Source organism: Peromyscus californicus, unplaced genomic scaffold (assembly GCF_007827085.1).
Source record: "Peromyscus californicus insignis strain IS unplaced genomic scaffold, ASM782708v3 Scaffold_23__1_contigs__length_62951481, whole genome shotgun sequence".
Classification (NCBI taxonomy): Eukaryota; Metazoa; Chordata; class Mammalia; order Rodentia; family Cricetidae; genus Peromyscus; species Peromyscus californicus.
The window spans coordinates 60,802,762-60,822,281 of record NW_026294534.1 but is presented as its reverse complement, the minus strand read 5'-3'; the positions used below and the strand labels follow the sequence as shown (position 1 = coordinate 60,822,281).

The 19,520-nt window shown below is 58.2% G+C and overlaps 1 protein-coding gene across 2 annotated transcripts; it reads right to left on the bottom strand.

The window, feature by feature from the left end:
• Positions 1-68: 68 nt before the first annotated feature.
• Positions 69-19,446, bottom strand: Slc27a1 (solute carrier family 27 member 1). 2 transcript variants are annotated; one of them, XM_052752551.1, is made up of 13 exons: positions 19,331-19,446; positions 17,356-17,523; positions 8,942-9,336; positions 8,671-8,832; positions 8,524-8,593; positions 7,917-8,008; positions 7,731-7,840; positions 3,583-3,792; positions 3,344-3,470; positions 3,123-3,260; positions 2,887-3,051; positions 2,442-2,588; positions 69-1,252 (listed from the first exon to the last, which is right to left on the bottom strand). In XM_052752551.1, the coding sequence occupies exons 2-13, from the start codon at positions 17,520-17,522 to the stop codon at positions 1,095-1,097; spliced, it is 1,941 nt and encodes a 646-aa protein (XP_052608511.1). In that variant the 5' UTR covers position 17,523; positions 19,331-19,446; the 3' UTR covers positions 69-1,094. The 2 variants fall into 2 exon arrangements, with proteins under 2 accessions (XP_052608511.1, XP_052608510.1); XM_052752550.1 differs by lacking the exon at positions 19,331-19,446 and adding an exon at positions 17,999-18,223.
• Positions 19,447-19,520: the final 74 nt, after the last annotated feature.

The window sequence follows — 19,520 nt, the reverse complement described above, 5'->3', positions numbered from 1 at the left end:
GCTCAGGTGTGGTGCAGAAATTCGCACCGAGGCCTCAAGACAGACCAGAGGCACTGCTCCGGCAAGTGTCAAGGCTCAGCACGTTTATTTCTTAACACCAACAGGAAGTACATTTGTGTGTGGAGGACTGCGGCAGCCTGTGGATGGATGCTGTGCTCTTCACACCCTTCCTGGGGCTGGGCCCCTGAAGATGAAGAGGGCAGACGCCGGACTCGGTGACTGAGCTGAGTCACCAATGACCCAGTGGGGAGCACGGGAGCCAGCAGGGCAGACCTCAAGCGTCACAAGCCACAGGGTCGGGTCTAGGGAGGTGCTTCCGGGGCTGTCACCAGGGCCCCCAAAGGGAACACCACAGCAGCCTTCTTGGGTCCCTCCAGCTGAGCAATGAGACACCCAAGCTTTGCTAGGGTCAGGGCCCCGAGACGGGGTGCCTGGTGACCCCTCAACAGACACATGTGGGCGGGGCCACCATTAGCCACGTCCAAGTGGTCGGTCAGTTCCGGAAGCTTCCAGGGTCTGAGGGGAAAGTGGGGGCCCAAGGGCAATAGTGCATGAATGTCATTTGTCTGGGACTGCAGGGCAGTGCACTCCCTAACAGGCGGAGGCAGTAGGATGGCGGGTTTGAGGCCAGCCTGGCCTCTACAGTGAGACACTGTCTCAAAACAAAAATATAAACCTTCCAGTTGACTGGGGGTCAGTGGGGACTGCTGATGTCACCCAGCTAACATCAGAGTGGGTAAGACCCTCAGCAGGGAGGGCAGCCGGGCAGCCGAGCACAGGTCACTAAGGCACAATGGTGATGGAGGTGGGCGCCACAGCCTGGACCCCTGGACACCGGTCCCAGCGCAGGACCCAGTAGCCAAGCTGTGTTTGTGGGGCTCCTGGAGGGTCGGGAGAAAAGAGATGGAGAAAAAGAGAGAGGCAGAGCTGGATGGATGCAGTGAGATGTAGGAGGGAGACACCTGGCCCTCAGGCTCCAGTTTCTCACGCCCACCAGTGCTGCTGGCCAGGCGGCCAGGCAGGAGAGGCACCTGAGCAGGGGTGTCAGGTGCCCAGGGCTCAGGAGTCCAGGCCCATATCATGCGCCAGGTTCATCAGAGCGAGAAGTCCCCGGCACAGATGCGGGCGTGGACTGCCTCGTCCAGGGGCAGGTAGCGGCCCTGTTTCATGTCCAGGAAGAAGAGCTGGTCTGAGGTCTGGCGTGGGTCGAAGCCTTCGCGTTGCAGCCGGGTCTTCTGGATCTTGAAGGTGCCTGGGGGGCGGGAGGAGAGGAGAGGTGGGTACCCAGAAGCAGCTCTCTGCACAGGGCTCCCTTCAGCGGCAGACACTCTCCCTGACCTCTGCCCACTGGACACCTCCACGGCTTCACACCCTTCACTTCTCGAGACAGGAGGAGTGTGTTAGCTCAGGCAAGAGGCAGGCCTGCTGTGGCCCCAGCTGTGCTTGCTAATGAAGTCTGGTCCAGACCGCTGGAGACCCATACTTCACACTCTTGTGTCAGAGCTGATTCGTGATATCTGAAGTCCCCCAAAGTCCAAAAGCAGTATCATGGGTGTTTGTTGTTGTTTTTTGGAACAGGGTCTCACTGAAGTCCATGCTGGCCTCAAACTCAGGGTGATTATCCAGCCTCAGCCTCCTGAGTATTGGGAGTATGTGAAGGAGCAACCTCCCATCTGAAAACAGATTCTCTTGTCTATTAAGAAATGGCGCACCTCAGGGCTGGGACTCAGTTCTCCCAGTCTGACAGCTCAGCCGGAGGGCGCTCGCCTAGCATGGAGAAGCCCTGAGCTCTATCCCAGCACCACACAATGCTTGTGGTGATAGCACACATCTGCCATCCTAGAACCTGAGAGGCTGAGGTCAGAGAACAGAAGTTTGTGTGTTTGTTGGTTTGTTTGTTTTTCGAGACAGGGTTTCTCTGTGTAGTTCTGGTTCCTGTCCTGGAACTCGCTCTGTAGACCAGGCTGGCCTCGAACTCACAGAGATCCGCCTGTCTCTGCCTCCCCAGTGTTGGGATCAAAGGCGTGTGCCACCACCCGGTGAGAACAGCAAGTTTAAGAACAGCCTGGGCTGTCTCAAAAATGACTTAAGAACTGGGCATGTGGTCAGTGGTGGAGCATGCGTGGGGTCCTGGGTTAGTCCTCAGCACCACAGACAAAGTGTAGAAGAAGAATTAGTGCTGTCCAGCTGGCACAGAAGGGCAAAAGACGAGACAATTCCGGAGCCCCACATCCCCTCCGGCTTCCTAGTTCTCACAATGCGGAAGTTGAAACAAGGATCCCAACTGAGGGCCCGTAATGGAGTGGGAATGACCAGACAGCGGGTAAATCCATCAAGAAAACAAGAAACGCCCCAGGGCATGTGGCTGTGGACCTCCATTCACACTGGGGACTAGGAATCTAAATTAGGACAAAGTAAATGGCTCCCCAGACAGGCTGTACCTGTGGTGTCCATCTGGGGCAGAAGACGCAGGAAGATGGGCCGGGCATAGGAGGCCAGAACCTTCTGCAATTCCTGGTACATGGAGTTAGGGTCCAACTGGCTGTGGGGATCCGCAATGGCCGCCATGCCGGCTCTGCCCTCCACTCCTGCAGAAGGAGGCTCAGCTGAGAACACCGCCCACCCACACAAAGTCCTGGTCTCTACTCTGTGACCTCCCAACCGGGATAACATTGGTCCTGGCAGTATCCAGTTTATAAAGGGGCCCGTTCTCTCCTTCTGATCCTAAGAGTGCCCCAAACTGAGGCTCAACCTTAGAAACGTGAATGGACTCCCAATCCAGTGTCCCACCAAGTCAGCAACTGCTTCTCCAGGTTGTGTACGACCCTGCAGGTCCCTTCTGGGTGGGCTCCTGCACCCCACAACCACCCCGTGTCCCCAGCTTGCCTGGCACGGCCACCCCGTACACGGCCACGTCCGTCTGGCCCAGTAGGCGGCTCAGCACGGCTTCCACCTCCGTGGTGGACACATTCTCCCCGCGCCAGCGGAAGGTGTCCCCGCTGCGGTCGCGGAAATACATGTAGCCCAGCTCGTCCATCACCAGCACATCACCTAAAGGGGAGAGGGGAAGGTGGGACCGGGCGTCACCGCCAGCCAGCCAGCCCGGCCACGCGGCTCCGCACCTGAGAGGTAGGCACTGTCGCCCTTGCGGAACACGCTGTGGGCGATCTTCTTGCTGGTGGCGCTGTCGCTAACGTAGCCATCGAAGCGTCGCAGAGGGTCCTGCTGGTTGATCTGACCCACGAGAAGTCCGGGCTCCCCTGGAAGGGGCGACTCGGGCTGAGTGGGGTGGGAGCCGTGGGGACCCCGGCTCCCCGAGGCACGGGGCGGGGGCCACGCTCACCAGGCTGGCACGGGATGCATAGGCCCTGGGCGTCTCTGAGCGGCTCCATCGTGTCCTCATTCACCTTGACCAGGCGGATGGGGTACACGTGCGTGAGGATGCGGCTGTTGAAGCCGCAGGAGCCGACCTGGGGTGGAGACGGCGGTGAGCGGCGGCGGCGGCACTGCAGCCCACGCCCGGGCCGCCCCGGGCCCACGGAGCCCCGCGGCGCCGGCCCGCGCCCCACGGCGGCGGCGAACCTTGCCGTCCATGTTGGCGATGCTGCAGTTGCACTCGGTGGCGCCGTAGAACTCGCCGATCTGCCGCACGCCGAAGCGCTGCGTGAACTCCTCCCAGATGGCGGGCCGCAGCCCGTTACCCACGGCCAGGCGCACTCGGTGCCGCCGCTCCACGTCGCGAACCGGCTGCCTCAGCAGGTAGCGGCAGATCTCCCCGATGTACTGCACTACCTGCGGGGGGGGGGGGGGGGGGGCACCGGGAAGCGCCCGATCAGAAGCAGGGCTCGGAGGTGGGCGGGGCCCGCGGAAGGGGTCGGGGGTGGGGACGGTGGGGACGGTGGGGACGGGGTGGACGGGGTGGACGGCCGCACCGCGTTGCTGCTAGAGCCTCTCTTTCCCCAGGCAGTCTCGTGGTCCTTGGGCGCCCTGCGCTGGGGGCGGGGCCGCACGCAAAGCCCACTGCCTCCCAGACTGAGGGTGTCACCTCCAACTCCTGGGTACCCTCAAGTTCTTTTAATCCCTCCCCGTTTTGTTTTTTTCTTTCCTTTACATAAGGTCTTACTATGTAGACCAGGTTAGCCTTGAACTCACAGAGATCTGCCTGTTTCTGTTTTGTTTTGCAGGGATTGAAGGGTTGCACCAGCAGCCCAGGGTTTGTTCGTTTGTTTAATCCTGTAATTCCCCGCTTGGGTGGCCTTTTGTATGGCTGCATGTGCCATTTTACAGATGGACAAACTGAGGCCGACAATAACAAGAAAGTCACAGAGCAGGTAAGCCGCTGAATTCGACTTGAAGCCTGCCCAGGCACCTGGACACGGTTGGCATGGGGCAGTCACCCACTCAGATTTAGCAACCATGGTAGCCATAGAGCCTCTTTCCCATCTTCTGCAAGGCACCCTGCAAATTTTCCCTTCCACCCTCGGTGCCCCCCTCCCCCCAGTCTCTATGTCAGGGACACAGAGCAAGTACATGAGTCTGTCCCCAAGAAGGAGGGAAAGAGAGAGGGAAAATGTGTGAGAGAGACAGACAGACAGACCGACTGAGAGAGGAGGGAGCGTGGAGTAGACAGGGAGAGGGAGTCCTGGGTCACACTGCCTGAAGCGTCGACTGCAGCATTTCCATTTTGTGAACTGTCCTGTCCTTGAGAAGGCTTAGACTCCAGGTCTGGGTTTGGGGGTCTTCAACTCACTAAAATCCCGCCTATCCCCAGGGCTGCCCTGCAAACCCCATCTGCTCAGCGCAGTGCCGCACGCCTGTCACCCGCACTCAGGAGACCGAGGCAGGAGGACCATGGGTCAGGCCATCCTGACCGCCAAGCACGACCCTGGCTCAGAAGCTAAGCAAACCCCACCTGTCGGGGTTTGGCCGGCAGCCGGGGCGGGGTTTCCTGCGGTTAAGCTTCAGAGCTCTCCCTTCTGCCCTGAGTCACCACATTACTCCTCACCCGCTGTCCTACACCCCTCTGTCCCTCACCCCTGTCCCTCACCCGCTGTCCCTCACCCCCTGTTCCTCACCTGCTGTCCTACACCCCTCTGTCCCTCACCCCTGTCCCTCACCCCCCTGTCCCTCACCCCTGTTCCTCACCCGCTGTCCTACACCCCTCTGTCCCTCACCCGCTGTCCCTCACCCGCTGTCCCTCACCCGCTGTCCCTCACCCCTCTGTCCCTCACCCGCTGTCCTACACCCCTCTGTCCCTCACCCGCTGTCCTACACCCCTCTGTCCCTCACCCCTGTCCCTCACCCGCTGTCCCTCGCCCCTGTCCCTCACCCCCCTGTCCCTCACCCCTGTCCCTCACCCCTGTCCCTCACCCCCGTCCCTCACCCCCCTGTCCCTCACCCCTGTCCCTCACCCGCTGTCCCTCACCCCTGTCCCTCACCCCTCGGTCCCACAGGGTTTTTCATTGACACACAAATGGACAGAAATGGCTTTGAAGGATCTGCAGAGAGTAAGTAGTCCCCAAAAACCAGGTGAGAGTCCAGACAAAGGTGTGACCCTGGGTGCCCACCACAGGCAGCCTGACAATACAGGTCCAACATGCTGTGGCACGGGCAGAGGGGCAGAGGCTAGCTGGTCTGCAGAGCGAGTGCTAGGACAGCAGGGGATAGGTACAGAGAGACCCTGTCTCCAACAACCAACAAGAAAGGTGAGCGAGGGTAGATGCTGACATCCCACCAGCCCCACATGAACAGAAGGAAGAGCAGCGAAGCAACCATCCCAGGCTGGGGTGCCTCAGCGCCCACACCCTGGGTTCCAGAGTAGAGAGGATGAAAAACAAAAAGGAGCCAGCATGCCTTCCTAAGCAGCAGCTAAGGGACCCTGTAGTGTGTGAACCAGCAGCATGAAGCCCACCAGGTCCTGGGAGGCGAGAGGTGGGGTCTGCTGATAGGAATGGAATGTTCTGGAACTGGACCGAGGGAGGGTTGTAGAGCATGTGGCTTGCCACTTAACTGTTGAGTCCTTTCTGGGAGCCTCCACCCGAGTTCTAACATGGAGCCGCCAGCAGCAGCAGGGTACTGGGGGCTGGCTGCTGGAGATGGAATCCAGGGCCTCGGACATGGGGGCCGGGCTGTGTGCTGACCTACCACCCAGCTCCAGAATCCTCTGGCTTTTTCTCAAGTGACTCTAGTGTTTCAAGTGTCGCATTAGTAGTTTTCCCCAAGATGGATGTAAAACCCTACAATGCCTGCAGAGTACAGGGGCCTCCAGTGTGCTGTGCAGGGCTGTGTGACCCGGACAAGTCCTGCGATGCACTGGGCCCTGCCTGTCAACTGCTAGTGTCCCCAGAACCTGGACACACCTAGCTCTTTCCTCTTCTCAGCCAGCAGCCTTGCATCTACCTCAGCTGGAGAAGAGCAGGGGCTTAATTCTGCCGGTTCCCTGTCTCAAGATCAGGGAAAGAGCCCAGGGCCTGGTGTAAAGGGGCTCAGGGTATGGTGTGAAGGGTCTGGAGGGTGTGTTGTGAAGGGGCTCAGAGTGTGGTGTGAAGGGGCTCAGGGTGTGGTGTGAAGGGTCTGGGGGAGTGGTGTGAAAGAGCGTGGGGTGTGGTGTGAAGGGGCTCGGGGTGTGGTGTGAAGGGGCTCGGGATGTGGTGTGAAGGGGCTGGGGGTGGTGTGAAGGGGCTCAGGGTGTAGTGTGAAGGGCTGGGATGGTGTGAAGGAGCTGTATGTGGTTTGAAGGGGCTCAGGGTGTGGTGTGAAGGGGCTCAGGGTGTAGTGTGAAGGGCTGGGATGGTGTGAAGGAGCTGTATGTGGTTTGAAGGGGCTCAGGGTGTGGTGTGAAGGGCTGGCATGGTGTGAAGGAGCTGTATGTGGTTTGAAGGGGCTCAGGGTGTGGTGTGAAGGGGCTCAGGGGGTGGTGTGAAGGAGCTATGTATAGTGTGTGCTCCCAGCGCTCACTTTAGTGGCCTGCCTGAGCTCAACTCCCTCACCTAGGATTCCCCCTGCCCAGAGAGCTGATCCTACCCAGGGCCTCCTGCCCCACCAGGAGGGACCCAGCACTGTGCAGGCAGCACCTGGAGAAAATCAGATAACCTGGCTCCATACCAGCTGCATCACAGCCTTGGTTTCCCCGACTGTAAAATAGGCGCCATGTCTTTGGTGACCTGGTAGGAGACTACGAAGAATTTACACAGAAAGCCTTTAAAAGCTCCAGGGATGGTTCCCCTTCCTCTCCTGGACAGAGACTCCACCATCAGGGTGGGAGAAGCCGCCCCTGTGCAGGTGGAACATGGCCTTGCGAGGGGGGTGGGGACTGAGCACAAAGGACAGGACTGGTGTATCAGGGCCAGAGGAGTGGCAAGACCTGGCCGGAAGGATGCACTTGGTTGGCTGAGTGGTGAGGCCTAAGTGAGAGGCAGGGCGAGCCAACTGAGTGGAATTGGCTAAGCAAGCGGAGACCTAGTAAGGCGGGCCTGTTGAGCGGAGGGGCGGGATCTGCCCTGGAAGTTTAAGGCGGGGTCTGAGTGGTCAGATGAGCACCATAAGGTGGAGCCAGAGCAGGAGGGGCAGGGCCAGAACCAGGTTCTGAGCCCAGACGGGGTCTAGTCACGAGGCGTGACCTGTGAGGGAAGGTGACCTGTGAGGGAGGCGTGTGTCCTGACCCGCCGGAGCCCAGAGGACTGCTGTGGCACTGGGGTGGTGGGCGGGGCCTGGGAGGAGGAGGGACCTACCGTGCAGTTGTACTTGACACAGTCATCCCAGAAGCGGCTGGCCGAGAACTTCTTTCGCAGCACCACAGTCAGCCCGTAGATGACGCACTGTCCCACGCCCATGATGTTCCCTAGAGGAAGGGCGGCTGTGAGGGTCCCTGAGGGCCCCACCCGCGCCCCTGGGCGCCCGCCCGCCCGCCCGCGTACCTGCGGAGTGGTAGAGGGGCAGGCAGTCGTAGAGCACGTCAGCCGGCCGCATGCTGTAGGAGTGGTGGCCGAAGGCTGCGATGCGGTAGTACCTGGAGGAGAGGCGAGTCACTGGCGGAGTCTGGGGGGACCTCTCTGGGGAGGGGCCATCCGGTCTGGAGACAGAGCCCAGAGCCCCTTGGGGAGGCCGCCTGAGGGTACAGCACACGGAACGGCACCGAGACATAAAGGACCACGGTGGGCAGAGGCAGAGGTGGGGGCCAGAGAAGACGGAGTCATGACATGACCCGGTGAGGGCCAAAGCAGAATGGTCACGGGATTTAGGATGGAAAACCCTCAAGCGCGCCGCCCAGTGGTGACGCACACCATTAATCCCAGCACTCAGGAGGCAGAGGCAGGTGCATCTCTGGGAGTTCGAGGCCAGCCTAGTCTACAGAGCGAGTTTGAGGACAGCCAGGGCGACACAGAGAAACCCTGTCTCCAAAAACAACCAACCAACCCTCGAGGGTGCAGGGCCTGGGCGTGGGGGAGGGACGGGGAGCCGCAGGAGCTGAGCAGGAGAGGGTGGGGCTCCGTCAGGGGACAGAGGGCCTAGGACGCCGCTCACCTGCTCTGCACCACAATGGCCGCCTTAGGAAGCCCTGTGGTTCCCGAGGTATAGATGTAAAACAGCCGATCTGCAGGAGAGGCGGGTGTTGGGCACTGGGAGAGAGCTGAGGACCGAGCGGGTCGACGGCAGAGGCCCCTCACTTACCATCCATGCCCTTGCCTGGGGCTGGTGTCAGGGGTGTGGTGGGCGCCTCGGCGAGAATGGGGTCCAGGAGCTGCGTGTCGGGCAGGACGCTCTCGGGTCCCAGGTCTCCCAAGCAGAACTTGAGGAGGCTCTTCCCCAGCTGCTCGCTCACCTCCGCCACCGCTGTGGCGACAGAGGCTCAGGGTCACCGTTACCAAGGGGCCCTGGCCAGCATCTCCCTAGCCCCTACGGTCCCTAGGTCCCCACACCCCTGGTATGCACCAGGCCTCACCTGCCGCCATCTCCCCACCATAAATGAGGGCCTTGGCAGCTGATGTGCCCAGGCAGAAAGCCAGGGGCTCCCTCCTCAGGTTGACATTGAGCAGCGCCGCCACCACACCAGCCTTGGCCAGGCCCAGCCATAACCCCACGAACTCAGGCCGGCCCTCCAGGAACACGGCCACCACATCGCCTGGTGCGAAGCCCAGCTGGCAGAACAGGTTGGCCACCGCATTGGAGTAGGTGTCCAGCTGTGCGAAGGTCCAGCACACACCGCTGCTCGCGTCCACCAGCGCGAGGCGCTCGGGCTGTCGCTGGGCCACTGCCTGGAAGATGCGCGGGATCGTGTCTCCTGCGCGCCTGTGTCGCCGCAGCTCCAGCCGCACACGAATCAGAACTGAGAGGCCGCTGCAGAGAAGGGACCAGGTCACTCCCAGAGCCGCCTCGGGCCTCGGTTCCCCCATCAGGGCCCCAGGACAGCTGGGGGTCCAGTACGCTTAGTCCTTTAATGGCTGATATCTCAGGGTAGGGATATCAGCCTACCCTGAGAACCATGATACCAACCTCCCAGGAAACTATGAATCCTCAAAGCCAGTGTGTCTACCACATGAGTGTCAGTCACCATGCAGTCTTCCCCAAGGCCTAGTGACCAGAGCATCAGGTGTCAGATTCCTTGTTTGTTCTCTGTAATGCTGCAGTTGGACCCAGGCCAACAGGCTTGTTCAGTAAGCAATCTGCCACCATGCCCTAGCCCCTCACTGGGGATCCTAGGCGGGGCTCCACCCTGACCACGCCCCCAGCCCCTCACTGGGGGATTCTAGACAGGGCTCCACCCTGACCACGCCCCCAGCCCCTCACTGGGGAACCCTAGGCAGGAGCTCCACCCCTGAGCCACGCCCCCAGCCCTCTTTTTACTTTGGAGTCAGAGTCTGGCTAACTGCCCCTAGCCTGGAGCTTGCAGCCCTCTGGAGTACCTTGGTTGACAGGCCTGGCTATCAGGAAGGTCTCCCATGCTCGTTCCTCTGGGGATGTCCCTTGAGTTCCCTACCCCATCACCACAGGACACAGAGATGGTGACCACAGGCCAGTCAAGAGGAGACACCAAACCTGCAGTGCCTTAGACTCCCACTTGGTATCTCCTTCCTAGCCCAGGCTAGCCTTGAATTCATGGCAACCCTGCCTCAGGCTACAGAACCACTTCTTCCACTCATTCGCCCCTTTGCCCATCCATCCACCCTCCTCTCACCCTTCAGACCCCCCTCACCTGCCCACCACCCTCTTCGGCTGCCAGCTGAAGCATGCTGTTCTGAGGACAGAGCAGTCACCACATCTCTCCAGGGTCACAGACCTCTGTGAGGTGATCCCCACAGCGATGAGCACTGGGAAGAACTGAATGTGATGGGGGGGGGTGTGACTGGTAAAAATGAGGGCTCTTAACAGTGGGCTGGATGAGGGGACGGTGGCCTCTGCCCAGCTGGTGCAGAGGCCCTAAGGAATGTGCCATCATGCCCAGTTTATGTGGCTAGAGATGGAAGCCAGGACATGCTAGGTCAGTCCTCCACCCACCAAGGCCCAGCCCTCAGTCCTTCATTTCTCTCTCTAAGGTGCCTGGGTGAGACTCGAGGGGACAAAGGAAAATGCCCTGTGCCATCCCCTTCCCAACCGTCTCCCGTCTCCCGTCACGGTCACTGCAGACAACAGGGCTCCCTGAACACACACACGCAGCACCCTTCTTCCCCAGGTCCTCTGCGCAGGCTGCACCAGGCATGCTCTCCCTCAGGTCTTGGTTCAACTGTGCTATGCTCAAACACTCCAGGACCCCAGAGGCACTGCCCCTGCCTTGGCATCTCTGCCCTGGCACCCAGGACCTCCCAGAGCCCTGGACTGCATACTCACTTCTCATCCTATCCTTGTCTGTCTCCCTGGAGAGACGGGAGGGAAGGAGCCAGGCATGGTGGCAGCCTAGTCATTTGTCATCCTAGCATCCAGGGGTCTGAGGCAGGGGAATGGGAGTGTGAAGTCCACCAGTGCTATAGAGAGGGATTCTGTCTCAAAACTTTAAAAGAAGATGGGGCTGGGTTTTCTCAGTGGTTAGAGTGCTGGCTGCCCTGGACCCTGCGTCTGACTCCAGCGCCCACACGGCTCCCAGCCGTCTGGAGCTCCAGCCCCTGCCCCCACAAAGCCTCTTCTGCCTCTGCAGGCACCAGGCATGCACACGGGACACACACGCAGGCAAAACATCTGTGCAAGTAAAAAATGCCTATAAACTAAAAAATAAGTAAAAATTAAAATAACAAAGAGGAGGTGAGGGTAGGGAAGCGACAAGGAGCCAGGAGAAATCTGAGGAGAGGACCTCAGGTCCAAGGCCCAGCTCTCCTGGTTCAGCATCTGCCACAAACGATCCCAGAGGGATGGGAGTACCCAGGGCCTGGACTGGGGGTCAGCCAGGGGTCCTGCAGCCCTTGGGAACAGCTGCTGTTCAAGCACAGCCACATGTGTCGGGGAATATTATTTTAAGGTGTGTTGCACTCTTTTATGTTGCCTTTGTTTAACTCTGTGAAGCTGTGTTACTGTGTCTGTCTAAAGCACCTGATGGTTTAATAAAGAACTGAACAGCCAACAGCAAGGCAGGAGAAAGAATAGGCGGGGCTGGCAGGCAGAGAGAATGAAGAGAAGAAATCCGGGAGGAGGGAGAAGAAGGAGCAAGAGAAGGAAGAGGACATCAGGGGCCAGCCACCCAGCTACACAGCCAACCACAGAGTAGGAAATAATGAAAGGTATACAGGAACGGAGAAAGGCAAAAGCCCAGAGGCAAAAGATAGATGGAATAATTTAAGTAAAGGTGGCAAGAAACAAGTCAAGTTAAGGCTGGACATTTATAATTAAGAATAAGCCTCTATGGGTGATTTATTTGGGAGCTGGGTCGTGGGCCCCCCAAAAGAACAAAAACAAACAACAACACACATGTGCCCAGGGTTGGGACGGGTCATCAGTGCTCAAGACAGGCATGAGGTTATGCTGAAGACTTTGAAGTGGGACCTTAGAGGTGCAGCAGGAGAGGGGCTGGGGCCCTGAGAACTGATAAAGGTCTCCACTAAGGGAGCAGGTTATCATTAAAGCAGGAGATCATGAACTCAAAGCCAGACTGGGCTACATAGTGATTGTGAGGCTAGCCTGGGCTACAGGACAGAGGGTCTCCTCAAAAATCTTGCTTCAAAAATGTTAATAGAATATTTTGGCAGGCAGTGGTGCACACCTTTAATCCCAGCACTCGGGAGGCAGAGGCAGGCGGATCTCTATGAGTTCAAGGCCATTCTGGTCTACAGAGCGAGATCCAGGACAGCACCAAAACGACACAGAGAAACCCTGCTCAAAAAAACAACAAAAAAGTTAATATAATGTTTAAAAAGCTTTAAATTAAGAAAAAAAATCAGACAGTGTTTCACTGTGTAGCCCTGGCTGTCCACGAACCTCCTCTCGAATGGCCAGATTAAAGGTGTGCAAACTGTCCTCCGACTTCCACACATGCACATGTGCGCTCACATGGGTACACACACACAATAAATGTAAAACAGCCAATGTTTTTCTGATCTAACTCACCAGGACATACTCCACCCTTGTCATTCAGAGGCCACCTGACGGGACACACATGAACATACCTCTGTGAGCCCAGGATCATCACTTCTGGGTGCTCGCAAAGCGCAGAGAACGTTAAGCTTTCATTTTTTAAGCCACACTAATGTACTCATTCACTCACTGTGCACGTGAGGGTCAGAGGACAACCTGTGGGAGCCGGTTCTCTCCCTCCACCTTGAGGGTCCTGGGGATGGAACTCAGCTCATCAGGTTTGAGGGCAAGCCCCTTGAGCTACTCACCTACCTCTCCTACCCAGAAGAGAAACTGGAGTCACTTGTGCACGTGTGTGTGTGTCCCCACCTTTCGGCTCCTGCTCAGCACTGAGCACCAGCGTTCCTGTTGGCCCGTGAGGGCTTTGTCTGTTACAGCTGTGGGTTCCTGGATGGTGACCATGTGCTGGAAAGCAGCCCCAGACACCTTATCTTTGGGGATGCTGTGGTGTTTCTGCACGCAGACAAGCTGCCAAACACGGTGGCTGCCCTGGGAGCTGGGCTCACCACGGCCCGGTCAATCATAGTGTGTCATAAATCAGGCGAGTATGCACTGATTGGCTGATGGAAAAAAAGGATCCAAGCTTGGTAGATGGTGCTCATCTGCCATCCCAGCACCCAAGGGCAGACGCAGAGGTTCTAGACCACCTCAACTACACAGCAAGACCCTGCCTCAAAATGAAATTGGGGGCTGGGGACAGCTCAGGGGTACCCAGCACTTACATGGTGGCTCACAAGCATCTGTAATTCAAGTTCCAAGAGATCTGATGCTCTCTTCTGGCCTCTGTGGACACTAGAAATGTACATGGTGCATTAGTGTGTGTGTGTGTGTGTGTGTGTGTGTGTGTGTGAGAGAGAGAGAGAGAGAGAGAGAGAGAGAGAGAGAGAAATACCCATACTTAAACAATAAAATAATAAAAAATTAAATAATAATTTTAAAAATTGGCTTTCCATGTTCATCCTGTGGTTAAAGTCTGACAGTCTGGGGTTCAAGGCTATATCTCCTGGGGTGTCAATGGAGGCAGATTCCTCAACATGTGTTTCCTGGGGTGATCCCTGGAGCCATGGCCAAGGACAAGAATGAACAGAGAGCAGTGAACACTATGGATATGATACGATAAAAAGGGAGATTATGGAATCTACTTTTAAAAAGGTACTACTTGTTTTAAATAAGATAAGTAATGAAATTTTTTTGTCTGAGTTTATCAGATGTTACTGGACTGGACATTGTTTTATATATATAATGGAATTTTTTGTCTGAATCTGTCAAATGTTAATGGACTAGACATTGTTAATGTAATCTTGACGGTGTATATTGTATATACTTATTGGATATAATTTTTCTAGTATTAGTTATAATCTTTTTAAATTTTAGACAAAAAAGGGGAAATGTGGTGGTATTGTGTTCCCCAAAATATTGTGCACCCTAATAAACTTATCTGGGGTCAGAGACAGAACAGCCACTAGATACAAAGGCTAGAAAATGGTGGCACTCACACCTTTAATCCTAGCACTCCAGAGGTAGAAATCCCTCTGGATCTCTGTGAGTTCAAGGCCACATTGTAAACAGCCAGGCATGGTGACACACGCCTTTAATCCCAGAAAGCGAGCCTTTAATCCCAGGGAGTGGTTGTAGAAAGCAGAAAGATATATAAGGCATGAGGACCAGAAACTAGAAGCATTTGGCTAGTTAAGCATTTGGCTGGTTAAGCTTTCAGGCTTCTAGCAGCACAGTTCAGCTGAGAACCATTCGGAGATGAGGACACAGAGGCCTCCAGGCTGAGGAAACAAGACCAGCTGAGAAGTTGGCCAGGTGAGGTTAGCTGTGGCTTGTTCTGTCTCTCTGATCATCCAGCATTCACCCCAATACCAGGCCCCGGGTTTGATTTTATTAATAAGACTCTCTAAGATTCTTGCAACAGAACACAGCTCTGTTAATAAACAGAGTAACTAAGAAGGCCAAATACCACACCAAAAAATTAAAATGGTGTGGCCTCAGCAGATGTCTGGCTCCAGCGTTTACAAAGCGAGTCCCAGCGTTTATTAAACACCTAGTATATACCAAGCTCTGTCTATACCTACACCACAGGGCTTCACACACACACTGGGATTCGATGGATAGGCGGACGGCTCAGAGAGGTAAGTTATCACCGATGAGGTCACACAGCAAGTGAAGGACAGATGACTCAGAACTGCACAAAGCTCCCTCAAGACCCTCCATGGGCCTACCACAGTGCAGATGCTGATGCCGCACTCCGCTGGCGCTCAATGCGTGCACCTCATGGAAAGCACGCTGCCTAAGGATCTAAATCAGAAATAAGAGAAGTGGGCCAGCCCACGTCCACAGTCAGAACCTGGGTGTCCACCTCCAACCAATGCACCATCAGCGTGCATGCCTTCACCTACCGATAACCAACCAGCTGAGCCTGGAGCTCCACTAACTGCCCTAGGACCCATGAAGGTGTGGGGTGTGTCAGCTGAGGACACGCGGGGGGGGGGGGGGGGGCGGGGGGGGGCGCGCGCTAGGGCGGCAGGAAGCTGTTCTGTGAATGTTGCCGATGGGAACCAGGCCACAGCTGGTGGGTCTGCGAGGCCCACAGTGCTGCAGGCCAGGTTCCAGCAGCACTGTGGGCCTGTCAGGGCTCTTCCCTCCAGCTTGCCTCTCCCACCAGAGGGCCCACGCCGGCAGGCGGGGATCCGGTGTTTTGTCCCTACCACATGCCCCCGGCACCCAGGTTGGCAGCTGCCCAAGCCACCCCCACACTGAGCACAAAGACACCTCTGTCCAGCCTGGCCCTTCCCAGGGGCCTCTCCCGGCCTCAGCTTCTTTTATCCGGAGCCCCAGGACTCAGCCAGCAGAAAAGCAGGCCCCTTGGGAGACCCTGGCAGGGTTTGGCAGGTGCTCCTGGGCTGCAGGTGAACTGGGCACAGCTGGGCTGCGATGTCCAGCACCGGAAGGCCGAGGCCAGGGGATGGGGAGTTTAAGGCCAACCTGGGTCTCAGTAAGTCTCAGTTTCAAAAACATCAAAACAAAGACAAAGAGGGCTGGAGAGATGGCTCAGCGATTGGGAGCACTGGCTGCTCTTCCAGAGGACCCGGGTTCAACTCCCAGCACCCACATGGCAGCTCACAACTGCCTATAACTCCAGTTCTAGAGGATCCAATACCCTCACACAGACACACATACAGATAAAACACCAATACACATAAAATAAATAAAATCTTAAAGAGAACCACAAACAATAACAAAAAAGAACAGATCATTCTAAAAGCACAGGCCACTCTTGGTGGCCAACCAGGTTTGGAGTCACACTGCCTGCACCTGCCCGTGACTGCCTGTGTGACATGGGTGCACTGCACACCCACACTCTGATCATTAAAAATGAAATACTGGCGTTATGTCTGTGTGTGCGCTTGAGGACCTGCTTGCATATACGCGCGTATGTGGGAGCAGGAGCTGCAGAGGACAGCAGCGATGGCCAGAATTGAAGGGACAGGCAGCAAGCCAGACTCGGGTCTTCTGACATGCTTCTGAGCACCACTCACTCAGTTCTGAGATAACCACCTGCCTGTCACCCTACCACTCCAAAGGCTAAGGCAGAAGCATCTTGAGTCCCAGGGCAGTCTGGGCAAGAATGACAGACAGAGGGTGGGTGGAGGGAGAAAGAGAAAAGGGAGAAGAAAGAAGAAATGTGGGAAGCTGGATTCCATAAGAACTCGTCTCAAAAAGTAAAACAATGACTGTGGCCTGGGCTAAGTGGGCAGCACTTGCTCAGCATACACAGCAGCAACCAGATGTGGTGGCACAAGCCTGTCACCCCAGCACTGGGGAGATAAAGGCAGAGGATCAGGAGTTCAAGGCCAGCCTGGGTTACAGGAGAGCCCATCTCCAAAACCAAAGCCCCGAGTGCCCTCACTCATGTGCCCACTGCCGCCTTCACAGTGTCTTCTCTGACCCCACACTACTTGCTTCAACTGCAGTTCTTCACTACTTTGAGAGAAGAAAGACAGAAACAGAGTCCAGGAGGCAGAGACCAGGCAAGAACCACTGTGTGAAGAGAAGGCTCAGAGCCAGTCAGCTTGTGAGGGCCCCCATTCCACACCATCCACCATAAACCTGCTTTCTCACACTTACAATAAATACTCAGTCTGCCCCCCTGAAGGAGGCCCATGAAGGTATTCAGACGGCTCCCCAAGGGTTGACCTGAGACTTGGAATTGCAGCAACACTGAGGTTACCCCTGAACAAACCCCAGCTGCCCTCAACAAAACCCTGAGAGACATCCCAGAAGCCTCCAGGTTCCCTGCACACCGTGACTCCCCAGAAACCTCACCTCCAGAGACCCCCTGGTACATCAGTGACAGTCCCAGACCTAGAACAACAGCCCCAAGTTCCACACAGGGGCCAACACTCTTTAGAGACCCCTGAGTCCTTTGGACTCCCCAAGACGTTCCTTTACCCCAAACCTGTTCATTCCAAGAATCTGGACAGTGGGTCACCCCTAGAGGCCTCTCACAGTCTCCACCGCGCCCCCGGAACCCCCAGCTCTCTCAACATCTACCAATTACGCAGTGGCCACCTAACACCCTAACAGCCCGCCAAGTCCTAATCATGTACTCTGCTCAATTCGGCTCTGTCTCCTGCTGGACCCGGCAGAGCCGGGCAATCTGTCACTCCACCCCCAGGCCCCGCCCCAGTCTATAAAGCAACCCCAGGCCATAGGGGGACCCTCACTCCACCCCGCAAGACATCGGCTCGCCCGAGGGCCATGCATCCATGACTTTCAACCCCACCTACTTACAAGAGGTCCCGCCTCGCCGTCTTGCAGACGATACGCAGGAAGCGCCAGCCGCCGCCGCCCACGTACACACCGAACGCCGCTGCCGCGCTCCAGGTCCACGGGAGCCCCAGCAGCCAGAGCAGCGCCAGCGAGGCCACCGAGGCCGTTCCCGCTCCGGGAGCCCGCATCCTGCGGAGCAGACAGCTGAGGCCGCGGACCCCGCCCCAGCCTAGTCCCGGCCCCGCCCAGGCCGCATCGCAGACCCTGGCCACACGGGGTCTCAGGCTGTTGCCTGAACCCAAACGCGTTCGCTAGGAACCTGGCCCCGCCCCCAGCGCGGCCCTGTGCGGCCCCGCCCCCAGCGCGACCCCGGTGCGGCCCCGCCCCCAGTGCGGCCCCGCCCCCAGCGCGGCCCCGCCCCCACTGCCCCAGGCTCCAGGGCGGCCTAAACCCAGCCCGTTGACGCAACCCGCCCCGCCTCAAGGTCTGGGATTGGCCACATCACTGTCAATCATTGCCCTCCGGCCCGCCCCAACCCCAGAATTTCTACCTCCACGACAGACCCCGCCCCACGCCTTGACCATGTGTCTGGACCCGCCCCCGCCAAGCTCCACCCTTAAGCCTCAGCCCCCAAACCTGGGTCTCCTTCGTACCCCGCACACACCTGGACCCTTTGCAGTCAGTGGTCCAGGCCACGCCCCCGTGTCGCCCCATCCCTCTCCTGTGTCCCAAAATTCACATGCTTGAGCTTATCCTGCCTCAGAGCCCGCGTGTTCCTTCAGCGGCCGCCTAGGTAACCTAACTAACGCCCCCAGCGGAGGCCGCTATTTCCGCCCACAAGGGCGAGCCTCAAATCAAAGCCCGGCAACCTGACCGAGGCTCCTCCTCCAGACGAGGCCTGGCTCCGCCCCCTGCGCACACGCGCGCACTCTTCCCCAAGTCCTTCTGCAGGGGAGGCCCACGGTCCCGCCTACAGGCGCCCCCGCCCTCAGCCAGGCCCCGCCCTCAGCAGAGTCCCGTGACCCCGCCCAAGCACGCACGCGCCCACTCTGACCCAGGCCCCGCCCCAGGTGAGGCCTGCGGCCCCGCCCACAGGCGCGGGCCCGCCCACAGCCCCTAGCCTACTGACATTCGGGACCCAGATTCTCCCTGGGCCTCCCGCGCCGCCTCCAGGCCTTGTCCGTCACGGCTCGCCGGAAGACCGGGTCAGGGCGACCCACCCAGCGCCTAGCTCCGCCCCGAGCCCCTCTTCCCTGCCGCCTAACGCTCCCAGCCCCTCACCCTGCTCTGCACAGGCCGACCCCCTTCCGGAGGCCTAGACCATAGAGAGGAGGCGCGGGCCAGAGAGCCTGTGGCCAACGAGACTCGCAAGCTAGAGCGGCCTGTCCAGGCTACCTACCAGTCTCCACGGCAACCAAGTACGGGGGGGGGGGGGCAGGGGGAGGAGTGGGGGGGGCAGCGCCTCGTCCCAGCGTGCGATAAAAACACGCAGGTGCTGAGGGCGGGGGCCACGGCTCCAGGGGGCGTGTCTCTGGCGCGCGTAAACCAAAAAGGTATCCAAGCTCCGCATCCCCAGGGCCCGCGGCGCCCAGCTCCCGCCCAGGGCCCGCCTGTGCCGGAGCCTTCTTGATCCAGCTTGTCCTAGATCCAAGCCTCCAGGCTTCTCCGCATTCCAGGCTCCCAGGGAGTCGAAATTCACACCCAGGGGGCTGCGGAGGCCTCAGTCTTGGAGATCAGGAGCCCTCACACCTCAATTCTACCGCTCCAAAACCGTATCAAGCCACATCCCAGGATCCCAGGCAAGTGTCAAGCACACATCAGGTCCCCGTCCTTCCTTGACACGAGCCCTTCTTGTACCTCAGGATCCCCCATGAAACCCTGTTGCACCCCACGATCTCTTATACCTCCCCAGGGCCAGGAGCCCCCTCGAGCCGTCCAGAGGCGCCCCTATCCCTAGCCTCCTGCTGGGGCGCCCCCACCCTGCCGCCAGGCTGACCTGCTCAGGCTTGCAGACCCCCAGGCCTCGCTGCTCCCTCGCAGGTTCTCACTGAAGCTACCGCAGGAGGCCTGGACAGGGAGCTTCTGAGTCCAGCCCTTGGCGGGTCACTCCCAGGATGCGCCCTTGGCAGAGTCCTGGGCGCTTCTCACTGCACAGCGGCCCTGCGTGCCTCTGCCCTGCCCCTCCC